At 40.3% G+C, this 26,321-nt stretch overlaps 1 protein-coding gene across 3 annotated transcripts in view; it reads left to right on the top strand.

Moving 5' to 3' along the window:
* TANK (TRAF family member associated NFKB activator) overlaps positions 1-11,344 on the top strand; it is a 29,754-nt gene extending 18,410 nt beyond the window's left edge. For all 3 annotated transcript variants that reach the window (XM_075511357.1, XM_075511356.1, XM_075511358.1), the window contains 4 exons: positions 835-911; positions 3,103-3,221; positions 4,858-5,441; positions 9,820-11,344. In XM_075511357.1, coding sequence (XP_075367472.1) covers positions 835-911; positions 3,103-3,221; positions 4,858-5,441; positions 9,820-9,987 — 948 coding nt within the window. In that variant the 3' untranslated portion in view covers positions 9,988-11,344. The remainder of the gene's footprint in view (positions 1-834; positions 912-3,102; positions 3,222-4,857; positions 5,442-9,819) is intronic.
* Positions 11,345-26,321: the final 14,977 nt, after the last annotated feature.

Below are 26,321 nucleotides of genomic sequence, written 5' to 3'. Positions count from 1 at the left end.
AGTGAAGGTAGGTAAGGGTAGGAGCACAGCAACACATAACTTGTTGCTATTAGACTTCCTAAGCATTGTGTAACTTACTGTGGCAAGCATTTGTAACCCATGTTGCTAGGCATAAGGCACTCAAATGTGTCTACAGAAGCTGCAGTTGCACTTTAGTGCAAGGTAAGACAAACCTGTAGGCTATGGGTCTGTGATTATAAACAGTGTATCATTGAAATCAGCTGATTTGGCAGATATATGATCAGGTTCTGTGTCTGATTTGGAGCACATGTGAAGTACCCAGGCCATCTGGTAATGTAGATCTAGTGGAACTGCAGCTTAATGACTGGTTATTATAAAAACTTTTCTTAATGCCTGGCAGATTTAAAACTATGTAATACTAGAGTGAACCACAAGGTGGTAGTCAAAGTTAATAACTTATTTAAAAACCTGCTAGAACTCGACATACTAGCTTGTGATGTGTTCATTGAAAATTCCAGTGAATAAATTGATTTTTAAGAGCTAAAATAGCTGGATACCTCACTAACAAGCTTACACACGATACATAATTTTACCTTATATGTGATTGAAACAGAATTCCTGTCAAGCAATATTCTTAGAACCAGTTTCCTTTCAAGGGAGTATGAGCAGAGGAATGCCACAGTGAGTTACTAAGTTAAACTAAAAACAGGAATTCACACAAACAGTAAAAAACTGCTTTTGTCACTTTGTGAATGTTTTGAGAGCTTCCAGAAGGACTAGGTGAAGGATCCCATGACATTTTTATTCATACCAGGTTGAAGAGCAAAATTAATATGCTAACCTGTGATCAATATTTCCATATTTTACTTCAAGGTAAAAAGTAAAAAAGTTGTTCCAGATAAGCCTGAATTATCTCTAGGGATCTCTGGTATTTCTCCTATGCCTGAAAGGTAAATACTTTCGCAGTATTATTAAAATTGCTTTTAATTGTCTTTTCTGCTATTAAATAAGACCAGCTATTTTCCTCATTTCTACACGGTACCTTAAAAAATGGATGGGGGGGAGCAGCAGAGGTCAAAGAGCTGGTGTGGGAAGGTAATAAAGCCAGCAACTATATAGAATCATAGCTGGGGCTTTGCAAGTATGTAGGGATAAGTTGGGAGGAAGAAAAGTAACTACTTGGTTCAGCAGGAGGTTAAACTCTGTGGGAAACTGCAGTGGATGTTAATGCTGGGGTTTGGGTAAGCATTAACTCCCTTGCATTAACTCTCTTCAGAACAGGAATGTACAACCATAATGGATTAACTGATGGCAGCATAGCAGAGGAGCCTGCTGCACTGCCAGGAGGAGGTCTGATAGTCAGCATGAAGAAATAATTCTTGGCCTGATCCATCCTAAATGAGAGAGTTTGAAACCAGGTTTATCTGTAAGCTGAAGCCAGCCAGCCCTTGCTATGACCAAGGAACTAAAAGCAGTATATTTCCTAAGCATGTATTCCCTCTTCTGCCAGTGTTTTGGGAAAAATATTGACCAAAGTCTTAGGTTTGCATTTTTCACAGGATAGGCAGTAATACCACTTTTAACAATTTTGCTGAGGTCAAGTAGAAGATTCTCTAAGGTGAGACTAGGAGAGTATTAGGGAAAAGTATCATAAATTCTTTCTGTCTTATACTCTTGCTTAGGCATCTGTTTTTGGCCACTCTCAAACATAGGCTAGGTGAACTACGTGGATCTTTAGTCTGACTTACTACTGCTTTATAACAAGAAAGAGAGGAAATAAGACTGTGATGTGATAAAGGCTTTTTTATCTTTACTGATTTATATCTAAAAAATGAAAAACCTTTACCTATCTTCTGTCTCCCTCCTCTCAAATAGCTCCCTTACTTTACTGTTTTCTTGGAAAGAGGTATGTGACTGGTAAGATTACTGGTAATCTTACACTAGTAAGATTATAGTATCACAAACATCTAGCAAGTTAAGACCAATTCATCTCATCATACATATATTTTAAAGCTCCGATTAGAAACTTGTGTTAAGAGTCTTTTTAATTTCTTATTTATCAAAACACCTGAAAAGTGGTCAGAATGTAAGTGTTAACAGTAGCAACTTTAAGTCCTTCTGTAGATTTTTTATTTCAAATGAGATACAAATAGACATTTGTGTCTTCAAAAAGAGAAGCACAGCAGAATTAGGAACACAGCTTGTGACACTCCTGATTGCTATATGAATAAGCAATAAAAAGGAAAACAATTAACTGGATTAAAGAGCAGCCCTTTTGAGCTCTTTTGATATGAAGATGCAAGAGAGAACACAAATCCAGTTTGTCACCAACTTCACTTTTTCATCCTTGAAGTTCATTTTATCAAATCCATGATACTGTGCTTAGAAATATAAATTACTCAGCAAATTCATCAAAATTTCACAATGGAATTTTGTGGTGAATCAGTAACTGAGTAACGTCGTGCCTTTGGGCAAATAAAACTCACACCAGCACGAAGAACTATTTTTACCATTCTCAGTGCAGACAACTAAATATCAGATGTCCATATGATACTCTGGAAAGATATAATTTAAAAAATCCCTCAAAATAAAAGGTAAAATCACGTGATATTGTATAAAACAGAAAAGGAATGAGTTCACAAGCCCCTCTCCAACATGTCAGGTAGACAGAGAAGGAAGGAACAGTAACAAATGCTTGTGTGTTCCTTCTCCTGCAAAGTCTGAAGCGCACAGAAAACAGTGGAAAACAATTAATGTTCACAGCAGCAGCATCTTATTTTCCCTAGAATGAGATAGAAACAGTACCCTTGTGAAAGATAAGCTGTTCCACAAAATACCTGAGGGAACTGAAAGAAATGTAAAGGCTGGATTTTTTTGGGGGGGGTCCTTGCAGGGTCAGGCCCTAAGCTCAAATGTATGTGTGTATGGTAGGACTAAACAGCTCTTTGACAACATTTTCTTTTTCCTTTCTGCTTGCTTTTACTGAGGAGAACAAAAATATGTATACATATGTTGAGGAACAAGGTATCCAAGAAAAGTAACTTACACTATTGTTTTTCTCTGGTTTGTGGGTGTGACTAGATTAAAGGTCACAACAAGCTGAATTGGTTGACTCTTTAATTTACAATTTTGATCTTCCAGGGAGAATCTGGAGACTATTTTCCAGGACATGAAAGAAGAGTGTCATCGAATATGTATGCTAGCCAGAGAACAAACAGACCAACTGAGTAAATTTAAGATAAAGCCAGAACCTGAAACTGGTAATATCATACTTAAGCTCTTATTGTGATTCAACTGTTTGAAAGCTTTGCTTTATATTTGAAAATACTGTAAATTACACATACATAGAAGTACTTCCACTGTTTACCATCTGCCTTTTTCAAGTCTGTTCACATGGTGCTCAGTATTTCACCAAGAAAACACACCGCCAGTTTTGGCATTCTATGACGAATGCTCCAAATCACATGCTATAAAAGACAGTCATCACATCAATGGCTCTTGTAATTGTTTTGTCCCTTGGAGTGAGAGGCAGGCACTTACTACATGTGATATCCCATCATACTGTGAATGACAGCACTTGCTTGCTTTTAATTTAGCTGTCAGTTCAAAAGATGTCTGTTATGAATGTCTCTAGCCCCATATCTGTTAGAGGAAAACTGCCGGACTGAGGAGAGTCAGAGGACTTATTTTCTAGACTTCCTTGTGCAGACTTTTGAATACTGGTTTGTTACATGGGACAAGAGCTTAATCCAACACTTCCTGAAAACAAAAGAAAGGCTTGACTTTTGTTGCAACTGGAAGAGATCCTGAATGTCCGGTTCTGCTAATGCTTACATTTAATATAATGTAAGCTATTACGGGTATTCCCTACTAGCTTTTCTTAATAGTAGGATCAGACTCCTAAGTGATTTCAAAAAACACCTGCAAAACTTATGTGGTTGAAGCAAAAGACGCCGATTTCAGCACTTGCTTCTATTTAGGTTATACCATTACTGAAGTTTTGTTACATGAAGTGCTAATGTGTAGCTTGTGGCTTCAAATTGCTATGTCTGAACTGTATTGTTATATTCTGATTGTACACTACTAAACTTTATTATTTGAGGGTGGGAATTTTGGGGGTTGAGTGCTTGGCAACTTAATTCAGAATGGATTTGTTTTCCTTAAATAAGTGCCTAACTCAGCTGTGTGAAAAGCTATACATTATATAGATTTCATCTGCTTGATTTCTTTTACTTCTGTGGCCCACATAACTGCAGTACCTGAGTGATGTCAGAAGGCTGCTGTACAATAAATGTGTACTGAAGTTATTCTCTCACCTGATTAGGAGTGACCATATATATTATTACCATTTTTGTTAATAAAGTGCCAAAAATGAAGGGGGAATTCTCAAAACAGAGGGAAAATATGCTCCCACTTCTGAATAGTTATTCAGTTTAAATATTTACCTAATTTGGAAACCAATGGGAGTTTGGTACCTGAATACCTTCTAAAATCATGCTCATGGCGCCTAGCATGTTCTTGGCACCATGTGAAATGGGTTTGGTTCCAGCTTCTATTTCTGCCAGAACACTTCAGTAAATATATGCAAGTATGTGTTAAGAGTATGGGACAACATAATTTTCAATGCAATGAAAATGTTTATAGCCATAAATCAAAGAGAAATAGAATTATTAGAACAGAATTATTTCCTTTTATTTCTGTTCTGATAGTTTTTGTGTCAGAGCTAATGTTTGTGAAAGAGAACTACGCCTCAAACTGATTTCAAAGAGAAAAAATAAAGGTTAAAAAGCCAAGAAGGAAGATAAAAAACCTCTCAGGAAAAATACCCCAACACCACACCCTTAATAACTATACTTCAGTGGACTATTTAATGTTTTCTTCATTCTTTCTTCACAGAAATACAGTTTTCCATGCCTATACAGTGTACTGATAAAACTGATGAACAAGCAGAAGAGCTTTTTAAGCCTCGGGTTATAAAGGATATAAATAGAGGTGCATCATGCATCACATCTATCACACCAAGAGGAGTGGGCCAAGATGAGGACAACAACTCTGTAGAATCACTTTCTAAATTTAATGTCAAGTTTCCACCTACAGACAATGACTCTGCTTTCTTGCAGAGCAGTCAGGAAAAACCAACAGTTCCTTGTACTGGTATAGCTGAAAACATGCTTCAAGATCATCATTTTAACCTGGAGCACAGAGACCGTGCTGTTAACCTCAGTAAATTGGAACCTAACTCATTTGAAGCTCATGGAGTTGATCTCATGACCTCAGCTTTACAAAGCTTAACTACTGTTGACAAAACAAACCCCCTAAATCATGCAAACATGCCCACAGAAAATACCTGTGACAAAACATGTTTAAAAACAACAGACACCGGTTTCACATTTGTACCTAAGCACACAAACCAGGGTGTACCTGAAGTAATTTTTCCTTCTTTAGAAGCTGCTGGGACAACCGTCAGAGGTCCTCATCAGGTATCTTTCTATAAATACTGTACATTTCAAAAAATGGTAATGATTCAGACAACCACTGTGCAAAGATCTTTGAGACAGGGTTAATATATTCTATGAGGTATCTCATCAGTCTTTTTTTAAGACAATATCTCTTGTCAGTTCTTCCTGATACTGAAGTATGTGTACAAGGCACTGTGCCAGTGAAAGGGCAGGAATTTAAGCAGATGTAAGTATTGGATATGCTTGCACAAATTTCAGTTCATTTAGATATTAATTGCTTCTATATCTATTTCAAAGCTGTCATTAATCGTAAGTTGCCCCCTAGATTGCTTTCTTTCTACCCTTGATCTCAGCTGAATAGGGCATATAATTGTTTTAATTGTTTTTAATGTACAGCAGAGAATATGACAAATGGACTAATTAAAAAGCTGAACAGATAAATACTTCACTGTGGAAAAATGATCTACTTTTTATCTCGATGTGAGGTATAAACAGCACCCTATTCCTCCCCTCTAAGAAGACTTAAAATTTTTCAAGTCAAGGAGGACAGCAGGTTTATTTTTTCAAATGAAGGGAAGTTCACTAAAATACTTTATTTTAGGTTTATGTAAGTACTTTGGGCTTGAATTTCAGTTATAGCTACTTGAAGTCCATGGGAGGTTCTGAAAGCAAGGCCCAGTTGCTGTAATGCAGAAAAACATTTCAGCAGGTTCTGACAATCACATCTCTGAATACTTTGCTTCTTTTCTGTAACATCCTGTCTCAACTGAAATTGTTGGCAAAATTATTATGGACCTTTATAGGCTGATTTTTTTACATTTCTGTGGCTTTTCTCACACCTTGTGAGAGGACAGCTTTTCAAGAATAAGCAAATAATGATATTTAGGAATTTTGTGAGGGTGGATTTGGCATATTTTTACTATTTACATTGATGTGGGTTTGTGTTCTTTGCTAATGACAAGGTACATGCAGCAGAAGGGCTTTACCTCTCAATTTGGCCACTGCATGACATGCAAAATTAGCATTTGGAAAACATTTGTAGGACAAGATAGTGTTGATGTGTTCTTCTCCTAAAGCATACCCAGTCTGGTTTAATTTTCTATTGCAAACCGGTTTTGGATTAAAAGTTTAAAGCATGGAAAGTTTGCTGTTCTATATCATTGTATTTTAAACTATAAGCCTGATTTTTCAAAATGGATTTTAAACACCTACTTGTAATGTAGGAGATCTCAATTCTATACCAACTTACTAATCACCGGTTTTATTGTGCTTTATTTTTCATTGGATCCTCAGTTAAAGTTGTGACTGAGTTAAATTAAACCATTTATTTTATCACTGGTAGAATTCCTGTGGAGCTGTGAAGCATTCACTCCATTTCTTGTTACTATCCTCTTTTTCTGTATTCCCTCCCCAGCTTGTTCTTTTACTAGTTAGTCTGTGTATTCATTTTTCAATAGATGGCACCCTGCATTGTATATTACAGCAAGTGAAACAGCTGGTATGTGATTATAAATTGATAGGGGAATATGCAGCTTAAAAAGTAGAGAAGAATTGCGGTTGAATAGCAATAAGCCTTTGGTTTGATCATTGGTATTTCTGCAGAATAAGGAAATTAATTTGGAGCCATCATGTAAAATGTAAATTATCTACTTTGTGGAGAAAATGTAATAATGCTAACACTTGGAGAAAAGAAAGGCAATGGTGAACTGTTTCGGTATTTGTAAGTGATATCTACAATAGCACTGTAGAACATACAGGACATCAATTAGAATGTTATAGCTTATACAGAAGCTTGTTTGAAACAAGCCAATATTACTTCAGAATCCATTGAATACATATCTGTGTATATCAATATCTTTAAACATCCATCACCTTTATTCAGCTGCCTTCAAAAGAGGCTTTTAAGTATTTTTCCCTGTCAATTGGACTCAGCTTTATAGTTTTTTCTGACTGTTAATTGTGCTAAAGATTTGATTCACAGATAATATATTTGTTGATTAAAATACTAATTTTTTAAAAAAGTTACTTCTATATATGCCCTTTCAACTGTATTAACCTTAGCAAAATTTATGCATAAACTTGTTCTTAGTATTTTTACCACCTTTCTAAGGAGTAGTTACACTGCTTACGGCTTCCATCATCCCTGCCACTGCTGAAGCTCCCATAGGAAGGAATTATATACCTGATTTTTTTTTCCCCCTAGTGTAGATAAAACTTTCAAGTATTTACTACATATGTTAACTTATAAAATGGAAAACCCCATAAATGCAATAGATTTGGCAACAGTAAGTTCTTGGAACTGCTCTCAGTTGCTGTAATAAATTTAGCTCTTTCCTTCTATGTGGATACTAAATGTGAAAACTCAGTACTGTTTTCTTAGGATGTAACTTTTTAAAAAAACATGTGACTGAAAAGAGCAGCAGATTAAAATAAACATGGATATTAGTGGACCTAGGATTGTACAGACTACATTTAACTGAGAGTTGCATATAGATGCATGTGTTTATCAGTATTCACAGTTTGAGGGGGTTGTTTCCACCAGAAATATTTCTAAGAATGTTAATTATTTTAAAAGCATGTCTATTGATCTTAATCTGCATATTAATGTTTTTTAAATGGAACATCTGCTTAAATATATCCCTATTCTGAAAAGCATATTAAGCACATTCTTAACACTCAAAGAAAGAAATGGAAGTTAAGTGCCTGCCTCAGTGGGTCGCTGAATGAGTACCTCCCCTTGTTGCGCTTCCAAGATTAGAAATCTTACTATGTTCTTTGTGTGGTTTTTACAATACTATTTTCTCTTTTTTCAAATCGTGCTTTACATCGTAAGATATTAGAAACAAGTAATTCTAAACACATTTCTGTAGGGATGTTTAAGTGTGTCAGTGTCTAGATAGATTTAATATGCAATTTACACCAGCAACATACAATAAGTAGACTCTTTGAGCTGAAAAAAGTGGTGTGATTGCACTTAATTACTAATTAGTCAATTTAATTATATGGATTGCTGACCATAATGAAAGACAGTAAATCTGCTATTGCTATCTGATAAGCTAAACACTGTTTAAACAGGGAATGGACAGGAAATTGACTCCAAGAAGTTTAGCTGGTTTCAAAAGAAGGTTTAACCACTATGAGAGCCAGGTTAGTTGTACCGAGAGTTACCATGGGAGGAATAAACAATAGATTCTAACTATTTGGCATAATGAAATTTGAATAAGAGCTGAAAATTAAAACTCTTGGGTAAGTATTGATAGCAAGAAATTTAAAACTTCTAAAGAAACTACTTTCTAAAGTATTCTTGCTTGCCTTTCCATGTGTGAGTGAAGCAAGAGAGAAGAAAACGGAGCCAAAAAAACTGTAGGGCGCTCTTCTCTTCTGGGTTCCATCCCCACATAGAGCTCATACCAGCTTGCTGCCATTCTGTCTACTTTGCAGTCGCAGCAGTATACATTTATTTTTCAATTTACTCAAAACCTAACCATACTGGCCATATAACATAACTATGTATTTTATCTTGTGTTGCTAATACTGAAGTAATGAAACTTAATTTTTAACTTCACTTTGAAAACTGATAGAAGACTTTTTGATTCCTAGTTGGTATGACGCTAAATAATTAGTGTACACTCTGACTTAAAGTATGTATCAAGCTAAACTCTCTTGAACTGCAGTGTCAGCTAAACAGACTTGCTGGCTTTAAACTAACTAGCTCAGGGACCAAGACCAGTACAGCTACTGAACCAAATTTAGCATAGTTTACAGAATTGCCTGAATGCATGGATAGATATTCAGATGGTCCCACGAGTCTGATGCTGCAATGGCAGAAGGAATCCCAAAACAGATTATTTGAGACACATTTACACTAAAAGACAGTCAGAGCAAATAAGTAACTTAAGCCATATGACATTGCTCTAGTAATTTTGTAAGTAAACTGAAAACTAGTTGTGTGTCAATAAGAATAGAAATAAAAGATGATTCATATTAACTCTGTACAAGAAACATTTTATTCTAAGGTAAAAATGTGTTTTCTCATTTCTGATAAATGGCTATTGCGTACTATGGCTCGTGCAGTAAAATACTGAAATGCAAAGTTGAAGAAAAGCCTTAATATGTATCAGACTGATATTACAGACTTCTGCTCATAGCAATATTTATCATTAATAGATACCAAGGCATTTTAAGTATCTGCAAGGATACTATGTTTATAGAACTTAAAAAAAAACCAAAGTCCTATCTTGCTTTTCTTAAATGAGAACTCTCTAGTTAATGTCTGGCCAGGCAGGTGTAAAGGACACCTAGTTTAAAGAGGCAGGTATTTTTTTATATAAATATAAATGACAGCATAATGTAAACCACATTGTAAACCACAGCAATAATAATTTTCTGTTTCTTTTAGCTCATTTGGCAGCCTCGAGACAATGATTTGCTGGCACAAGCTTATACAGACTCTGAACTGAATCACTGTGGAATATGTGAATTCTGTCGAGAAGTTTTCCCACCATCTATAACATCTAAGGAAGATTTTCTTCGGCATCTGAATTCCCACTTTAAAGTACAGTCTTAATGTATGAGAATTCAATGGATCACTGTTTTTGCATACATTTGATTTTTTTTTTCAATAGATATGTTAAGAATTAAGACTTCTTGTAACAAGAACACATGACTGAAATTGTCAGATAAGCACATTTTTAATTGTCCTTTGACAAGGTAAAATGAAACTGTAAGTCACTCAGTACTGTAATTCACATTATTGCTTGTTATGCTTTAATATCACCTTTGAGAGTGATGTTAAACACCTTTTTTCTTTTTTCTTTTTTTTTCCTTTTTTCTTTTTTTGCAATTAATCATTGCCTGAATAGGCCCAAAGTCATGATTATGAGTGTAGACTTGCAGGATTAACGCCTTAATCTGGCTGGGGAAATTGGTGTAATGATAGGATTTTTTTCTCAATATCCAGTGATGTGATTATGTTCTCCTTGCAGTAAACAGGAAGAGAAGTAGGCTCTCATTTTCATTTCTGTTATAAAATTTCCAAATTTAACTTACACTAGTGAACCTTTTAATTCAGACTCTTGTAAAATCATCACAGTAACTGAATGCCAGGTGTGCCAAAATTTGGACAGGCTTATTCACTAGTAACATAAATTAATGGTTGACTTTCCCAGATGAATTGTTTACTAGAGAGAGTAATCAAACACAGCACATAAATGACCCTTTTGCCAAAATGTAACGGTAGCAATTTGATGGATATCTGTTACATGTTATAAAGAAATTACAATTTTGTTCACGTACCTTTCTAGCATTAATAATTAGTAAAAATACTTTCATGGAAAAGGTTATATTAGTATGAAGGATAAAGTGAGAAAAGGTTAAACTTTCCCTAAAACTAAGAATACCAAAGATTATTTCCCATTCCTTCTGGTCTGCTATGAAGGATTGCTCAAGTCGGTTACAGCCTAGAAAGGAAAGGGGAAAACCTAATCACCCAAATCTCAGTGACTTCATTTTTAACCTGAATATGCTTAGTGGCTTTCTCAATGCAATTTAAATTTGTGTTTAGTTGAAACATTGCATTCTGATAAAGTTCGCACATTTTCTGGATTTATTGGGATCAAACGGGGGGGGTTTACTAAGTAATTTAAATTAATGATAAAGGGTGACTCGGAGCTTTTTGCATTTTTGAACTGAATATAGGTTTTAGTCTTGATATTTGATAATTAGCATTAACATTTTCATAGCAGCAAAGCACAGCAGTTTCTCTCTTTAAAGTTCTGTTCTCAGGTGACCAATTTCTGGAAGAATTAACACCTGCATAATTTTTAGAAATGGATTTTTCTGCAATTATTTTCTCTATTTTAAACATCTCATGTTTGTGACTGGCTGTCAACAGTGTGTACTGTAATAAACAGCACTGTACAGTGCATGTCTCTTACGTGACCTGGAGAAAGAGTTGTTACTATTAACAGCTCTAAACCCCCGCCGGTACCCAGCGCTGAGGAGGCTACGTTCACCCCTGGACTCGCCGTGCGGCGTGTGAAGTACCTCCCCGGAGAGCACGGCTGGGGGTGGTTCTTGGGAGAGGCAGAAGTTCCAGGATTGGGAGGAGAGAAAGGGATTCGCACATCTCCAGCCAGCCCGACACAAAACCGACTTGTCCTCTCAGCCGTGAAATTCGAGCTCAAGAGCTCACGTTAGTAAGAGCTGAGCAAACTGCGAATCACCTTTAAAGAAAATAAAGTCATCTGTTCCCCCCCCCCCCCCCCCCCCCGTGCACGGGCGCGTTTTCCCCGAGCGCTCTTCTGCTGGCAGAGAAGGGAACCCTGCGCCGAGCCCGAGTCCCCGCGCTGGGCCGCGGCTCGGTGTTGCCGGAGGCAGCCTGGCACCCCCGCTCTGCCTGCAGAGCTGCGGCCTCCCCTGCAGCCGGGGGAAGGCGGGGGGGCAAGTGGAGGGCACACGATTGTCCAAAGCCTCGTCGACCAGCAGAACCCGTCCGTCTCCCGCTACGAGCGCTCCTGCCTAGCGCGGCGTCTTAGGAAGCTGTTTCATTTTGTGTGCTTAGGACTATTGCTGCCCGAGGGCATCCAGATAGGCTCACCGATCGGACCGCTGCGAGGGGCACCAGCCTGGGTTAAAAATAAATAAATAAATCAATCTCACGCTAAGCAGTTGTGAGCGACTCAAAGTGGGAGGCGAGTGCGGTCCCTGAGTGGGCCCCACTCATACAGCTTTCCTGGAGGAGGCTGCTGCTGCCAGCAGGGACATCTGCGTTATTACACTCACCAGAGGAGGCTCAGTATTTCTCCCCTCCGCTCCCCCTTCCACACGAGCTCAACTCAGCAGAGGAGGCTGAACCCAAATGGGAAGTGGGACTTCATTAAAAATAATGACCGTAAGTCCGGGGGAAGGAAGCGGAACTTGAGAGGAAAGAAAGAGCAGCGGGCTCGTGCCAAGGTGCACTACCGAATTCCTCCTCTCCCGGCGCAGCCCCGGGGCTGGAGCTGCTTTCCGGGCTCCCGCAGGGGTTCACTTCTCCCGCCGCCCCGCGCGGACGGTACGCGACGCGTGAAGCCCCACGCTGCCAGCCCGCATTCCCGGGAACTCGCGTTCGGACCGGAAAGCAAGGGTGGCCGCCGCCCCGCTTGCCGTTCGGGCGGTGTCTGGGGGCACGCTGCGTGCGGCGCGGCGGCCGCCTCAGCCCGGCGCAAGGGCTCAGAGGGCCGGCGGCCGGGCGGAGCACACGCAGCTCCGCTGTCTCTCCGGCTAACTCGACAGCTGCTCGTAGCTCCAGTAATTAGACTGTCAGTGCTTGTTAGAGGAGAGGAAAACGCTCCTATGACAGATTCCAGGAGTCCTCTGTTTTTTAAGATCTCACAGAAATCACCAGAGCATTAACTGAGATCTCTTATTTCTCTGGAATCACAAGGGAAGAAGTTCCCTCTGCCATCTCGCACTCCAATCACAGCTCTCTTCCCACTCCCATCAAACACAGTGAATTCACTCTGAGAGGCTCAGGAGAAGTTACCTTCCTTCCCTGCCTACCCGGGAGGAAGAGAGAGCTTCCTGGCCGTGTGAACTTACTTTTAAAATCCTCTCCTTATATTGCTGAATTTAACTAAACAGATAACTAACAGAAATGCAGTCTTTTCTCCATTAACTGAGCGGAGGAGTCGCTCCGCACGCGATCCTTCCCTATCCGAGACAATATTAATTCAGAGGATGCTCAGGAGAGGCTGCTCCCCCTTACGAACAAAAGCACTGGAGGATCAAGCCGAGATGCTCCTACCCCCACCCATGGTTCACTCAGCAGATGAGACTCAGAGGAGGCGATTTCTTTTCCTCCCTACCGTACATTCCCCTTTCCCCCGCAATCATACAAGGTTAACTCAACAGAGGAGTCTCAATCCAAATGGCAACTGGGATTGCATTTAAAAAAAAAAAAACTGAAGGAAGGGGGAGAAAAAAATCAGAAATAGGGAAAGAGAAAAAGCAGCAGGCTGATTACGAGGTGTCAAAACTGCCAGGAGCAAGAAGGTGATAGCAATCAGGGGTGAGAAGAGTGCGCCATTCGTGCGGGGCAGCTAATTATCCGTCTCATTTGAGAAGAGCAGCATTCGAGGCAGCAGCGTTCGCCTGCTGAACGGTGACAGATTGGCGCGGAGGAGAGGGGAGGTGTTAAAACAATGGAGCCGGGCTTGCGAGCGCTGCTGCATGCTAATCAGCCCGGCCTCCTTCCTTCCTTCCTTCCCTCCCTCCCTCCCTCCCTCCCTCCCTCCGCCTGCCTGCCTGCCGCGATCCCTCCTTCTCGCTGGCCGCATGGCAAGCCCGACACAATCAGGCCCCTCCGCGGCAGACAGCACCGCAGCCGGTATAGGTGGTAACCCAGAGAGAGTCCCGGTGGGACGGCGCGGCAGGGCAGGCAGCGCCCGGGGGGTCTGGCAGGCTGGTGGGTATCAGTGGTAGATTTCAGACCTCGCCCTTGGTGCCCAGGCTTCCAGGAGCCCGTCAGTATGCGTCCCCGCAAGGGACAGAGGCGGGGAGCTCTTCGTACAAGTCCGGTGGGTTCCTTATGCTGACATCGTGGCTCCCTCTCCCCCGCGAGAAGACAGCCGATGGGACAGAGGAGCTGCAGCCCAGCAGTGCTGCCTAGTAAGAGACAACCTCCCGCCGAAGCCCCAGACCAGGCCCGCCAAGATGAGGGAAATGCAGAGCTGTGCCAATTACTGACGGACTCCAGGGGCTCCGTTGCCCTCTTAGCTCTGCACAGTCACTGGAGTCCGGGATGCTAAACATCTTGTAAGCAGGTTGTACGGCCTCCTTTCCGCCGCTGCCTTGTGCCTCTCGGATTGCTTGGCCTTGCAAGCCTGAATGACCGCACGTACCCAGGTTGCACCCTGTGACGAGGGACAAAACGGGCTGGCCTTCCCTCGGACCAGGAACAACCGTTCCCATGTACCAAGTGCGACAGGGTCTGCAGAGAGAGGAGAAATGCTTTGCGCGGGATCGCTTTGGCCACAGCTTTCCCAGAAAGTCCATGCTCTGCGGGGCTCGCAGGGCAAACCCTAGGGCTGGAGCATTAGCAGCCCAGCTACAGCGAGTGCTCTGCTCTGCCAGGGAGAAGCAGGGGAATGAGCGTTGGAATGTTTACTCTCCAATATTTCTCAGTTTCCATTCCATCCTGCCCTGAAAGATTTCTGATTACTATACACTTCAAAATAGTATTTATTACAGATTTACATAATCTGTATGTTTTATGTTAAGGGAATAACACATTGATGCTGTACTACTGAAAGGAGTTAATCTAAACTATGTAGTGTCTGCTATAACAGAGTTCCAACTAAAACATATCCCTGTTTCCTGGCACTGACAAGTAACACATATCCAGAAGGACACTGCCCAGCGCATTTAGGTAAGCTGCCAGGTGAAGCCATTGCTCGACTCCTGAACCTTCACTGGGTTATGGATCGGCACCCGGCAAAATTAAATGATACGCATCTCTGTGTAACCTCCCATTTAATTTAACAAGTGTTGTTTCAAATAGCATGTGCCTGTTTTACGACAGGATGCATGCGGGTAAGCAAACACTGAAAGGGATTAAACTGTTTTAGGCCTGAGGTGAGCAGCTTGATAACTCAGGTTGAATGCTATTTAAAATAGATTTGAGTGCATGTACGGCTAGGCGGTAGTAATAGCATTTAAATTTTGTTATTCTAAGTCTGTCGTTGAGTGTACTTGATGAGATTGTCCATGAGCATACAGATGGTGAGATTTTCATGCTTCTGTGGCATACTGACATCTCAGGCTGTAAAAATAAATTCCCAGATCGCTGCAATACCTAAGAAGTAGAAAAATGCAGTCCACCTTAATGCTCAACATTTGAGTGCTTTATGTTTTAAGAGATTGTATAACACTAGATACACAAGTTTGTGCAAATCGGGAATACTGATTTAATGGATTTGCAATATAAAGCAAAATTCAGGATAACCTCTGTGCCCTTTTTTAAGGAGATTATTTTTTCTGTGCTTCTGAATTTAGAGATATGGGGGATGGAACTAAAAACTTGCCTTTTTTTGCTATTATCTGTAATAATTTTTTTAAACTGTACATAAGGATGAAAGGAGGAACTGACTTTTCATTAGGTCAAGTTTACTTTTCATTAAAAGATTCTTGGATAGTTTCTTGATTTCACATAATTTTCCAAACTGGTAACAAGTTATTATATCTATTTTGGTGATTTATGCTGCACTGAAAAGGTATTTGCGTCAAAGACGAATGCTGAGATACCTTCTGGAATATAATAACCACTTTTTTTCCTGCCTAAGAAGCCATAGTGTGGACTGATCCGTGCATCAGCCTGTTCAGCCTGGAAGCCAACACTGATATTGCTCATAAATAGCAGGGGTAGGGCACCCCTATTGCTTTATGTCTGGCCGCAGACAAGGCGCTGTGCTTATCAAGGTCGCTGAGATGACCGAATTAAAAATGTTGAACAGATATATATAGCAGGGTGATACGGTGAAAATGAGCTAAAAGAAAAAACATTTTGCAGAGACAAGTACATACTTTAAAAAGGTTTAAAATATTCAATTGGTGAAAAAATAACCACTTGTAAAAACGTGTGTATTTTCATTATGCTTAATTTGCCATTCAAAACAAGTTTTTCTTAATAAGCTCTATTGTTTCTATCTGTTTTGTGAAATGTAATACGTGTGAGACAGAAAGCAGACTCGGAATGTGAATGAGCCTTGTTTTCTTTTTCTCTCTTTCTTTCTATCGTTTTTTAAATACAACTTTATTCATATTCACAGGCATCTTTAAGTCGAGAAAAGGATTAATGGAAGTGGCATGGCATTCCTGAGGTCATGATCTGAAAAGATTAAACATGAAATCTTATCTGCTAGTCTTTTCCTAGATCTTATTTCTGTGCAATATAAAAGTCTGCACGAGCAAAACACTCTATGGTTAATAGTTATGTTTTCGCTCTCAGCAGTGACACAAGCTTTGTCAGGTTTTCGCTGTTTGCATAGTTCATTAAAATACTTTAATAAATGACTCGTTGTTTTAAAAAATCACCACACTATCACCCGAGTAAAAACATCTATATCCTCCCAATCCTGCAGTGTCAAAAAGTATAGTCTCTCAGGGCAAAAGGTTACAGAGCCTTCATAAAGGTTTCCCATCTGTCATCAAGCGCGACATCAAGCCCTCTAGGTGCTGTGAAAATTATTTTCTCCGGAATTCTCCAGCCCAAAGATGCCATCCTCTTAATTACAAGCATTTGAGATCAGGAACGCCACTGAATTCCCTGGAGATTCACAGGAGATATGCAAAAATAATCTCTTCTCTTGCCTGCCTGCCAGGGCTTCTGTACCTGCCCACAAGCTAGTCGGCTCATTTGCTAGGTAATGATGGATGAACCGAGGCAGCCCGCACAGCTGCCCCGCCGCCCCTCCTGACATTACTGATATCCTGCCATTGAAAATTTCTTCTTTGTAATTGCCCGCCAGCAAAGGAGTGACAAACCACGTTCTATTTATGTTTTTTATTGATTAACTGCCCTTCTCGCCATCACAAGGCTCCTGGACACAGGTTACCCACGTACACGGGATAACGGAATGAAACAAGTCGTTGAGATCGCGGACTGTGAGACTGTCAGAACATTTGCTTACAACAGGTGCCCTGAAAACCCACATAAACTATTCCTGGGGTCAGCGTGCATGCAAAAGAGTATACGTACAGACGGGGCGTGGAGTCGAGCCTTTGTGTGACAAGACCGTGCCTGCACAGCAGAAACCGAGCCTCCGGTCGGGCGAGAATCCTATCTACAAATGTCCATTAGCACTTTTTCCAGCGGTGACAACCAGGTGAAAGGCCATCCGACCCATCAATTTAGCAACAGCCGAGCGCTGGAGGTTTCTGTTGGGTTAAAGGGATTACAGTAGTTGTAGGAGGAGGTACAGAATGGGAGGTGAGCAGGAGAAAAATACCATTGTGGTCTTAGGCAAGTTCTCTTCCAGTATAGAACCAGACCAACGGAAGGAGCTGGCTTGAATGATACCATTCAAAGCGCACATAGACCTGGTGACGGGTACGCCTGGAGAGGCTCTGATAGTGTTGTCAATCCGAGCAGTGTAGACTACATTTCTAATATGTGGAAACATGTACATAACTCTGGACATAAGGGTGGGGGCGTAAAAAAGCCACGTCCAAGCTCAATAGGAGCACGGGAGAGAAACCTCGGGCTCCATGCCATCCGAGACGTGAAAGCCCACGGAGATTCAGCAGCCAAAATCGCATACACTGATTTTTTAATAGAGTTCTCATCCATGTGTCCATTTAACTGCAGTTGATACAGATCAAATAAGCTTGTTACTTACAGATTCCCAGTTGCCTCAAGTGACACAAGACAGTAGCAACAGGAATGTCCCTAATTAGAACGGATTCATCTGATTTTCTTATGCAGGGAGTTTAGTCACCCCTAAGTATTCAAAGAATACTCAGGGAAGACTTAAAAGTCTTCTAGCATGAAGCCGCCATGTTTAGCCCTCCTTCTGCCCAGGGAACAGGAATAGCAGGTTTTCTCCTACCATTAAAACTTCCTTTCATTCTTTTGTATATTTTCTGAAATGTCCTTCAGCATTTCTCCCTGCATTTCTCCGAAGTTTTTATTTAATATAATCTTGTGTATACACACACACGCGTTTCAGGCAAGACAAATCTGAGAAGAATACGTAGCTGGAAAGTAATATGAAATACTATATCAGTTGGTCATGAAATAGCTTCCTACACCTTAGCAAGGTTTTAAGAGTCGTCATAAATTTACTTTTAAATTTACGTTTTCAATTTACTTTGTGTAATGACAACTTGGCATTATGTGCCACGATTGCAATTGCAACTATTTGAAGACACGTGTAGTGATCTGTGAATGCCTCTTCTAAGAGAACAAAATGCTGTATGCTTTACAAATGCTTTTAAACTTAATTTAGTTTTACATGTTTGTTTTATTATTTAAACGCACGCGTGTTGCTCCCTCATATAAGCCTTGCCGACCTCGGCGCGAAGGAGGCAATATAAGCGGTCCCCGCAGAGGACTGTATACCTTGTGCACCCCAAGTTTGACACAAAGCTCTGTCGTGGCGGGCGTGGCAAGTGTGAAAAAAGACCAGTGTAGGTGTTAGTAGCAGAGATCCTGTAGTCGTGCGTTTACCCTCACAAGCCCATTAAAACGTAATTGGCGTAACTGCAGTAAGCATTTATAAGCTAGCCTTGCTTTTTATTTCATGGAGAATACCAGGAATGCCAAGAACCGCCCGTCCGGCCCGAAGACGCTACAAACACAGAACGACAAGGCAGTCCCTTCAGCCTTTCTCGACCCCACCAGCCCGTGGAAAATGGATGCAAGACCTGTAACTTGATGCGATTCTCAGAACTGTCAAACCTCGTACGGGCTTGAAGGGAATCGGACGGCCAACAAGTTCAGCTTCACTTTGATTTTAGTCAGTCTATCAAAGAGAAGAGATTACCAGAATGGCAGAACAGCAATTACCTAGCCCTTTGCGTGAGGGTAACAAGACGATAAGGATGATAAGACTCCCACAGCATTTCAGAAGGTCCATATTTCCCACTGGGCCTAAGTGACTTTTCCATTAAAGGGTGAAGAAAATGGCTATTATAAGAAAATGCCGGTGAAGAAAATGTTACTATACAACAGGCTGGTTGCATCTTTTGACAAAGAGTTCGCAGGAAATAACACAGAGAGTGGACTTACTGGCTTGCTCTCCTCAAAAACGGTCCCTTTCCTTTTGTGATGTTTCCGAGACGAAGCTAAGAGAGCATTAGCTTTCTTTTAAACAAAAAAGTTCGTGGCGTGTGTGGGTGTGTTTGTGTTGGGAGGGGAAGTTTCTTTCTTTAAAAATAAAACCGTTCCTTGGACTTTTTTTTTACCGAGGTGTCGTGAGAAGCAGAAAAAGGCCTTGACTCTGTGTAAGCACTGCTCAGCAGTAACTAAAACATCCCTATGTTACCGACACTGTCTCCAGCACAAATCCGAAACATAGCCCCATAAGAGCTACTATGGAGAAAATTAACTCTACGCCAGCCAAAACCAGCAAACAAGGCTAAAGGGACACATCCTCTTCTTTGTCTTCAGAGGAAATGGCAGAAAGTTCGAATCTTCTCGCTTTCTCTTCCCAAAATAAACGCCTCGTTACGGTTAGATGTGTGGTGCCCTAACAAATGAGCAACAGCTTCCAGGTCCAAGCATGCACAAAAAAACATTCAAAACCTTTTTGAAGAAGCAGACTAATCTCAACCTTTATATTGAGAATCGCAAAGCTGCGGTAAAATACCGTTAAACTGGGTTCTTAAAGTTTTATTCGGTGGCATTTTCTTAGGTTAACTGTGGTCGCGATGCTGAAGTTCCGTGAGCAATTCCGCAGCTCCCACGGGGACCCGCGCCTGCCAGCGCTGGTGATCAAGCTGAGCTGCCATGTCTGGTATACCAGAGGCTGGGACGTACACTGGACTGACTTTACCGTCTTATTTAAATGTGACGATTTTCTCATTTGTTGCATTGTTTGTATTAATACGAATATCTTGTTATGTTTGTTTTGTCTCCTGGGAGCCAATAAAGCTGTGAAGTTTTTCTTTACACCAAATGCAGCTCTACGGGCGATCAATCAATGGGTAGTTTTTGGATAATCTGCGAGAGTGAGAAATCTAATAAAGCAAGCAACTAAAAAAGGAAAACAAAGTCTATTTTCTGTTAGGTTAGCTACGTCAGGAGTCAGGCTTTCCACCATGCCTTTATAAGATATTTAAGCAGCTACCTTTAACTATCAGGACAGCACCTCGCTAAATTAACTTGCTGGCATATAAAGGAAAAAGTTTAGACATCGTGACCTCGGCAGCAATGTGGGTGACTTACTCTTACAATTAAATTTACTTTGACACTTGAATTGCTCCCCACCTCCTCCTCCGCAGTGGTATATGAAAACACACTAAGGCGAAATAGGGACCAATCGTGAAGCGAGAGAACAAATAAGTGAAATTTTTAAATTACTATTGCTTTGCTATACCCGGTATAATGTTGAGAAATAGGTAGACAAAGACGATATAGTTAGCTTCTAGGTCGCAACAAGGTCCATAGGAAACGGTGCCATTTAATTTCAAGGCAGCAGTTCTCTTATCACAACAAAATGAGTTATAAACAGATCAAAATAACAATCTGAATTATCTAGCGTTAGTGGCTGAACCGAACAGCCCCAGATTACGTGATGAATTGTTAAATTGCAGTAGCATTGTTTTGGAATTGCTAATTAAAAAATAAGTAAACCCCCATGACTCTGGATATGACAACTGAAAATACCCACAAATTATTTAATAAATGAAGCGTCTAACAACTCTAACACTTCCTGCTCGCCTTGTTAATAAATGTAATTTGAGGTAGATTTAAAAAATCTCCCATCTAAACAGTGAATTCATTACGCGACGTTCAGATCTCCAGATGCCTATGGACTCCTCGGAATTAGGTGTTAAATAGACAAAAGTGAACCAAACTGCCTTTAAAAGCACAGCATGACCATGTAATTCTTTTTCCAGTTTGTGGTAAAAAATGATGAAACTTCTTTCCAAGTAGCTATCACCCAGATTTAGTGTGAAAAGTAGTGTAATTGTAATTCACGCCATCAGGGTCTATCACTGATAGACTATCAGCTGTTCTGTAGTTAGGAAGGCTTTCTTTTCAAATAGGAAAGCTGCCAAGTGCTCTGTGATACCTCCAGCAAGCTTATCGGATGGAAGATCGGAGCCAAAACAGCAGCTGCACACATATGCAAATTGGCAATTAATAGTATAACATTCTGGGGAGGATTTTTTTTTTTTTAATATGGGAAAGTATAGCGGAGCTACCTTAATATTAACCTTAACAGTGACAGGGAACTTCTTGCCTGAGCGGCCAAAGAATAATTACCCTCTGGAGAGACTTTCACTCTATTACCTTCTTCCTTCACACAAAGATCAAAGCTTTGTTGTCCTGCCGAGTTTGTCTCCATCATGAAAGTTAACTTCAGGCGATAAAAAAAAGGGGATACCTTGTAGCTTCAGCTCTCGAAAGTAGGGAATCGTGGCAATTCGCGCTTCCCTCCGCCTCCGCCCCCCAGATGACAAAAAAAATGTTTGGTCATTTTGTTTTAGGTTAGGATGCTTAGTCTGTTCCCTGAAAAGATGTTCCGTGCTACATGGAACCCTTAGGACTGTGCATTTGTTATGGATACTCTAATCAACGACAAAGTAATTGAAAGGATTAGTTTTATGTATTTTCCCCAGCCTGCTGCAGCAAAGCAGCTTGCTTTATTTAGCCTAGCATGTATGAATACAAGACTCCCAATTAATGCAGTTGCTTGCTTTAGTCAGAACATTGCCTTTCAAAGGATCCTCACATGATCCTTTTCTTGTAATAGCAGGCTGGATCTGGAAAGGCTTTGCAAGGCTGCTGCATTTCACACCAGCCCGTCCCCAGCGCTTTCCCCAGTGTCTGTCTGTCTCTTCTAGGACAGGCGCGGGGTGATTAGCTAATGTTTTCGATAATCTGTGAATTCTTAATGGGCTTATTTTCACGAATAAAGATCTCAGCGTGTTTAGGGCTAGGAAGAAAAAGCGGATTCTCCACCAAGGCAGGCCAGGAAGTTTGCTCCTCTCCAGGGGCAGGTGCCTCAGGAAGGGACTCGCGTGACACTGCTGCTGCTGCAGCCTGCGTGCGGCGGCGGCGGGAGCCTGCCTCGGCCGCCGCCACTTCTGCCGCCTTTTTCCGCTGTCGCTTACGCTCCCCTACTAATCCTCTTCCATTTTATTACTCAGTAATTGCGTGCTTAGTTGAAACGCCGTTGTGCTCCTAGACTCCAGGCACCTTTGGGTGACAAACAGGGGCTGTTTCGGAGGGGGATGCAGCCGCGAAGCGAGGTGCCGCCCTCGGACGCCGCTCGAGCCCGCCGCAGCTCAGCGCGGAGCGGGCTCCCGCCGCTCCGGCGGGCGGGCACGGCAGGCGAGCCAGCCCTGCTGCGCTGCTGAACAGCATCTGCTACCACACAAGGCAGGCATTTTTCTGCACTGCTACTTCCTCAGTCACGCAATAGCCTTAAATCTGACTGCCCCCTCCCCTCTGTCTTCAAAACAGGCTTTCCCCACCCGAGTCCAGCGGCGGCTTTCTAAATAGCACCCGGTAATTCAGTCGGGCGAAGAAAATATATTTAGATTTAGAATATAATTCTTCACCATTCTGTTCCATCATCGAACCAATACCGCACACAAGTTAGAGAAAAGTGGGGTATAAACAGATCCATACGTTCCGGTTTTCAGCTGGAACTGGAATATATACACGTTTATCTTCACAGATCCTCAAAAAGTCAGATCCTTGAGAGGGACAATTGTTCCCGAAACACTAGGGTCCCGAAGGCGGAATGATATAAATCCTCGCCTAAAGTCGACTACAGCAAAAGGAAGACTAGCTTGACTAAAATATTAATTCAAGCGGACACACAGAGGGAAATCTGTTTGCAGGATATTCAACAAGCAGTATTTACATTCAGAGGAGTTTCCCACTTCTGTGCTCGCCTGGATTGTTATTTGTGATGCCTTTTTCCAGATTGCAAACACTTCTTCCACGCCTTTGTTGATCCACTCTTTTATTTTTTCCAGTGTCTCATAAACACACAGAACATGACAAAAGTGCTGTAGTTTAAGTATGTTTTAAAGTTTCATATTATGTACCCACATCGGTATCCCAACATTTATATAAAATATCATAGGATCTGATAATTTCTCCCATTAAAGAATTTGCTTGTCAAGTTTTAATTTGGACGAAGAATGGCCTTCAAGCCTTCTTGTGAATATATATACATGTGTCTATCTATAAATAAAAATTTTGCATTCACACAACTCCTTTGCTTCTTCTGTTCTAACGATGACATAAATCTCCTTAATCAGCTAAGTTTCAAGAACAGGCTTAGATAATACTGGACATATAATCTCAAACAATGTAAACCACAACCTAATAAAAATAATTCTGATGTTTACAGTTTCATGTAAATCAACTGTATCCAGGAAATTCAGAACAAAAATAATGGGATTATTTTCATGATTAAGGAGAACAAGGTTTGGGCCTCCATCCTCAGTTCACTTAATTAAAACTGTGTACTGGAAAACATGTGGTGCTATATAACTGCATGCACAGTTATATATGGAGAGTTCTGTGACAGCTGGAGCTGTAGAACGTAATCTGTCTCTCTCAACTTTGGGTATGGTTTCCCTGTAATTGTTAATCTAGGAACCTTTGCATCAGATATAGGTATACGTACAATTGTGCAAACAGTATAAATAGTTGTCTTTTTTTTTTTCTGAGTACTATGCTACTCAGACATTTTTATGTGTTCATTTATGCCACTTTAGGAGATAATGTGGTGGTGGTTTTTTTAATTCTAATCTCCAGAGAAAATAAGGAAAAAGGGGGGTTTAGGAGTTTATGGCCTATCTTCTAATGATTTTTAAATCTGTTCACAAAGTTCAACCAAGTTTGACTGATAAATATATATTAAGATACTGATTTTTAAAAAAATTGTTATGAATAAGTATAAGCCTGTTAATACTAGGGAAAAGGCACAAAGAAGCCAACCATTATTTGCTCTATTTGGCAGCAGTTGCTTGACCAAAAAACCTACATGAGCTCCTGGACCAGTCTCAACATATGATGTCTCTTACCTAGCTGGCAGGCCAGAACTCAAAACTAGAGGTTATTGGAAAAGCCAGAAATATTCTGGGGATATCCCATTAAAGGATATCCCATCTGGGATATCCCATTGGGGATATCCCAAGAGGATGTCTTGGAGGTTTTAAGATATAGAGGCAATCTAAGGATTACTTGGGATACTGAGGGGATGGGAGTAGAGACAAGTAAAGGGTATAGGGGGATATAGGAAACAGAACTATAATAAATCAATTTTAATGTTTATTGAAGAGTTTTACACTTTGAGTATTCTAATATTTCATTATTGGACTGTTCTCCATGGTCCTGAGACAATAGATAAGAGTGACAAATAACTCACAGTGAATTTCAGAACTTTGTCCACCAATCCAGTACCAATTTTTGTGTTGCAGAAAGCAATCCTTCAAGTTTTACAGCAGAAGGGGCAGAAGGTAATTGGATGTACTTTTACAAGTATATTCTCCTGACATTACTAAAGAGAAGCTGTGAACAGCAAAGGTTGAAGAAGAAAACAAGTCAGTTAAATGTGATGGTAATAGAGGAGTCACAGTGCCAGTAGGCTACCTATGTTGGTTATTTCCATTTGATTCATGAGAACAACGCAAAAGGCTTTGTTTTCTTCCTTTTGTTTTCCTTACAGTATTTACGCATTTTAATGATACGGAGTCTTGCAACGTTAAAAGGTGACGCTATATTGTTGCATTTGAAAGATGTGATTTGAACATTGTAGACCAAATTGCTTATGAAAGTTAAAAATAAAAAGAAGGGAGAATTCCAGAAAAGAAGAGCCACAAGAAGAGTCTCTAGAATGTTGCCTCCTTGGAAGACAGAGCTTCTGTTCAGTGAGAGAGAGACAACTTGAGAATTGGATTTTTCTTGAGAAAGAAAGGAAGAACTACACAGAAAAGTAGTATAAGCTGGGACTGAACCCACATTTCTAGATAATATTTGCAAAGCCTTAATAACCCTGGCTAATCCATGGCTACTCCAGCAACTGTAGCTGTTCCACTGGAGACATTTTCGCAGAAAGTGTAGAGATTACAGTGGAGATTGATAACTTCCATACTTGAGAGCTGGAGAAAGCAATGTGTCTATGGATATAAACTACTACAGAAAAAAATGTCTTGTTCTGAATAGTACACAGATTAGATAATATTAAAACATATTAAAATTAATTCACTTGGTTTAGATAAGCAATTTAAAATATTATTCACTTATACGGAACACATTCAGCAATAATTCTAAGAAAATTTTGAATGTATAATTCAATATATAAACCCACATCATCCATACATAACTGACAATTAATCATCTCTTGAAGAGTAAGAAACGGAAAACTAGGTAAAGGCGTAACACAGCATACAGTATTTAGTAACTGAAAGGCAGAGACAATAGTGTATTAGTTTTAGGACTGCTACTGTATGTCTCTGTGAGATTTAAAGGGACAGTTCCCTAGACAGTATGAGAAAAAAAAGTCTTACAAGCATTTCATCTCAGGGAGGCCTGAACTGATCGGGAAAGGTCACAATAGGAAAAAAACCACTTTTGTAGGATCTGCAATACTGAGGCTGGTCAGATGTTCACAATATATTGCTCACCAAGAAACTGAGCCCAAGAATTATTAAGTTTTTTGGTGAATAACTTTGAATAATTAATCCTTCTGAGAAAATCACAATCTGTTCACCAAGAGTTCATGAAAAAAACAAGGTGAATAATTCATTATGAATTATTTGACCAGTTTTAGCAATGAGATTCTAAATCTGTCTTCTTATGGATATTAACCTCATTAATACTATTTAGATACAACGCTTCAAGATAATTAAAATGATGCAATACTGCACATCTAATATGACACAATTTAAGCTACTGAGTTTCTTTTTGTAAATACTTTGGAAATAAGTCTTTATTTATTATATTTTTTAAAGGCTCTGTGTATCACTTTAGAAGTACTGGTAGTCTTGGAACAATTAATGCAATAACAGGACATTCTTACATAAGAAGAAAGCCTTGATGGCAGACAGATCTAAATGTCTAAAATCTGCTGAGGTCTACTGCTGTAACACATAGCTGAGTGACCAATTTTGTAGTAAGATGCTATCACTCATGAGTTTTAGGGAATTTGAGAGTACGTCTAATCCTGCACT

Source organism: Mycteria americana, chromosome 9, assembly GCF_035582795.1.
Source record: "Mycteria americana isolate JAX WOST 10 ecotype Jacksonville Zoo and Gardens chromosome 9, USCA_MyAme_1.0, whole genome shotgun sequence".
Taxonomy (NCBI): domain Eukaryota; kingdom Metazoa; phylum Chordata; class Aves; order Ciconiiformes; family Ciconiidae; genus Mycteria; species Mycteria americana.
The sequence above is the reverse complement of the archived record's forward strand: the minus strand, read 5'-3'. Positions and strand labels throughout refer to the sequence as shown.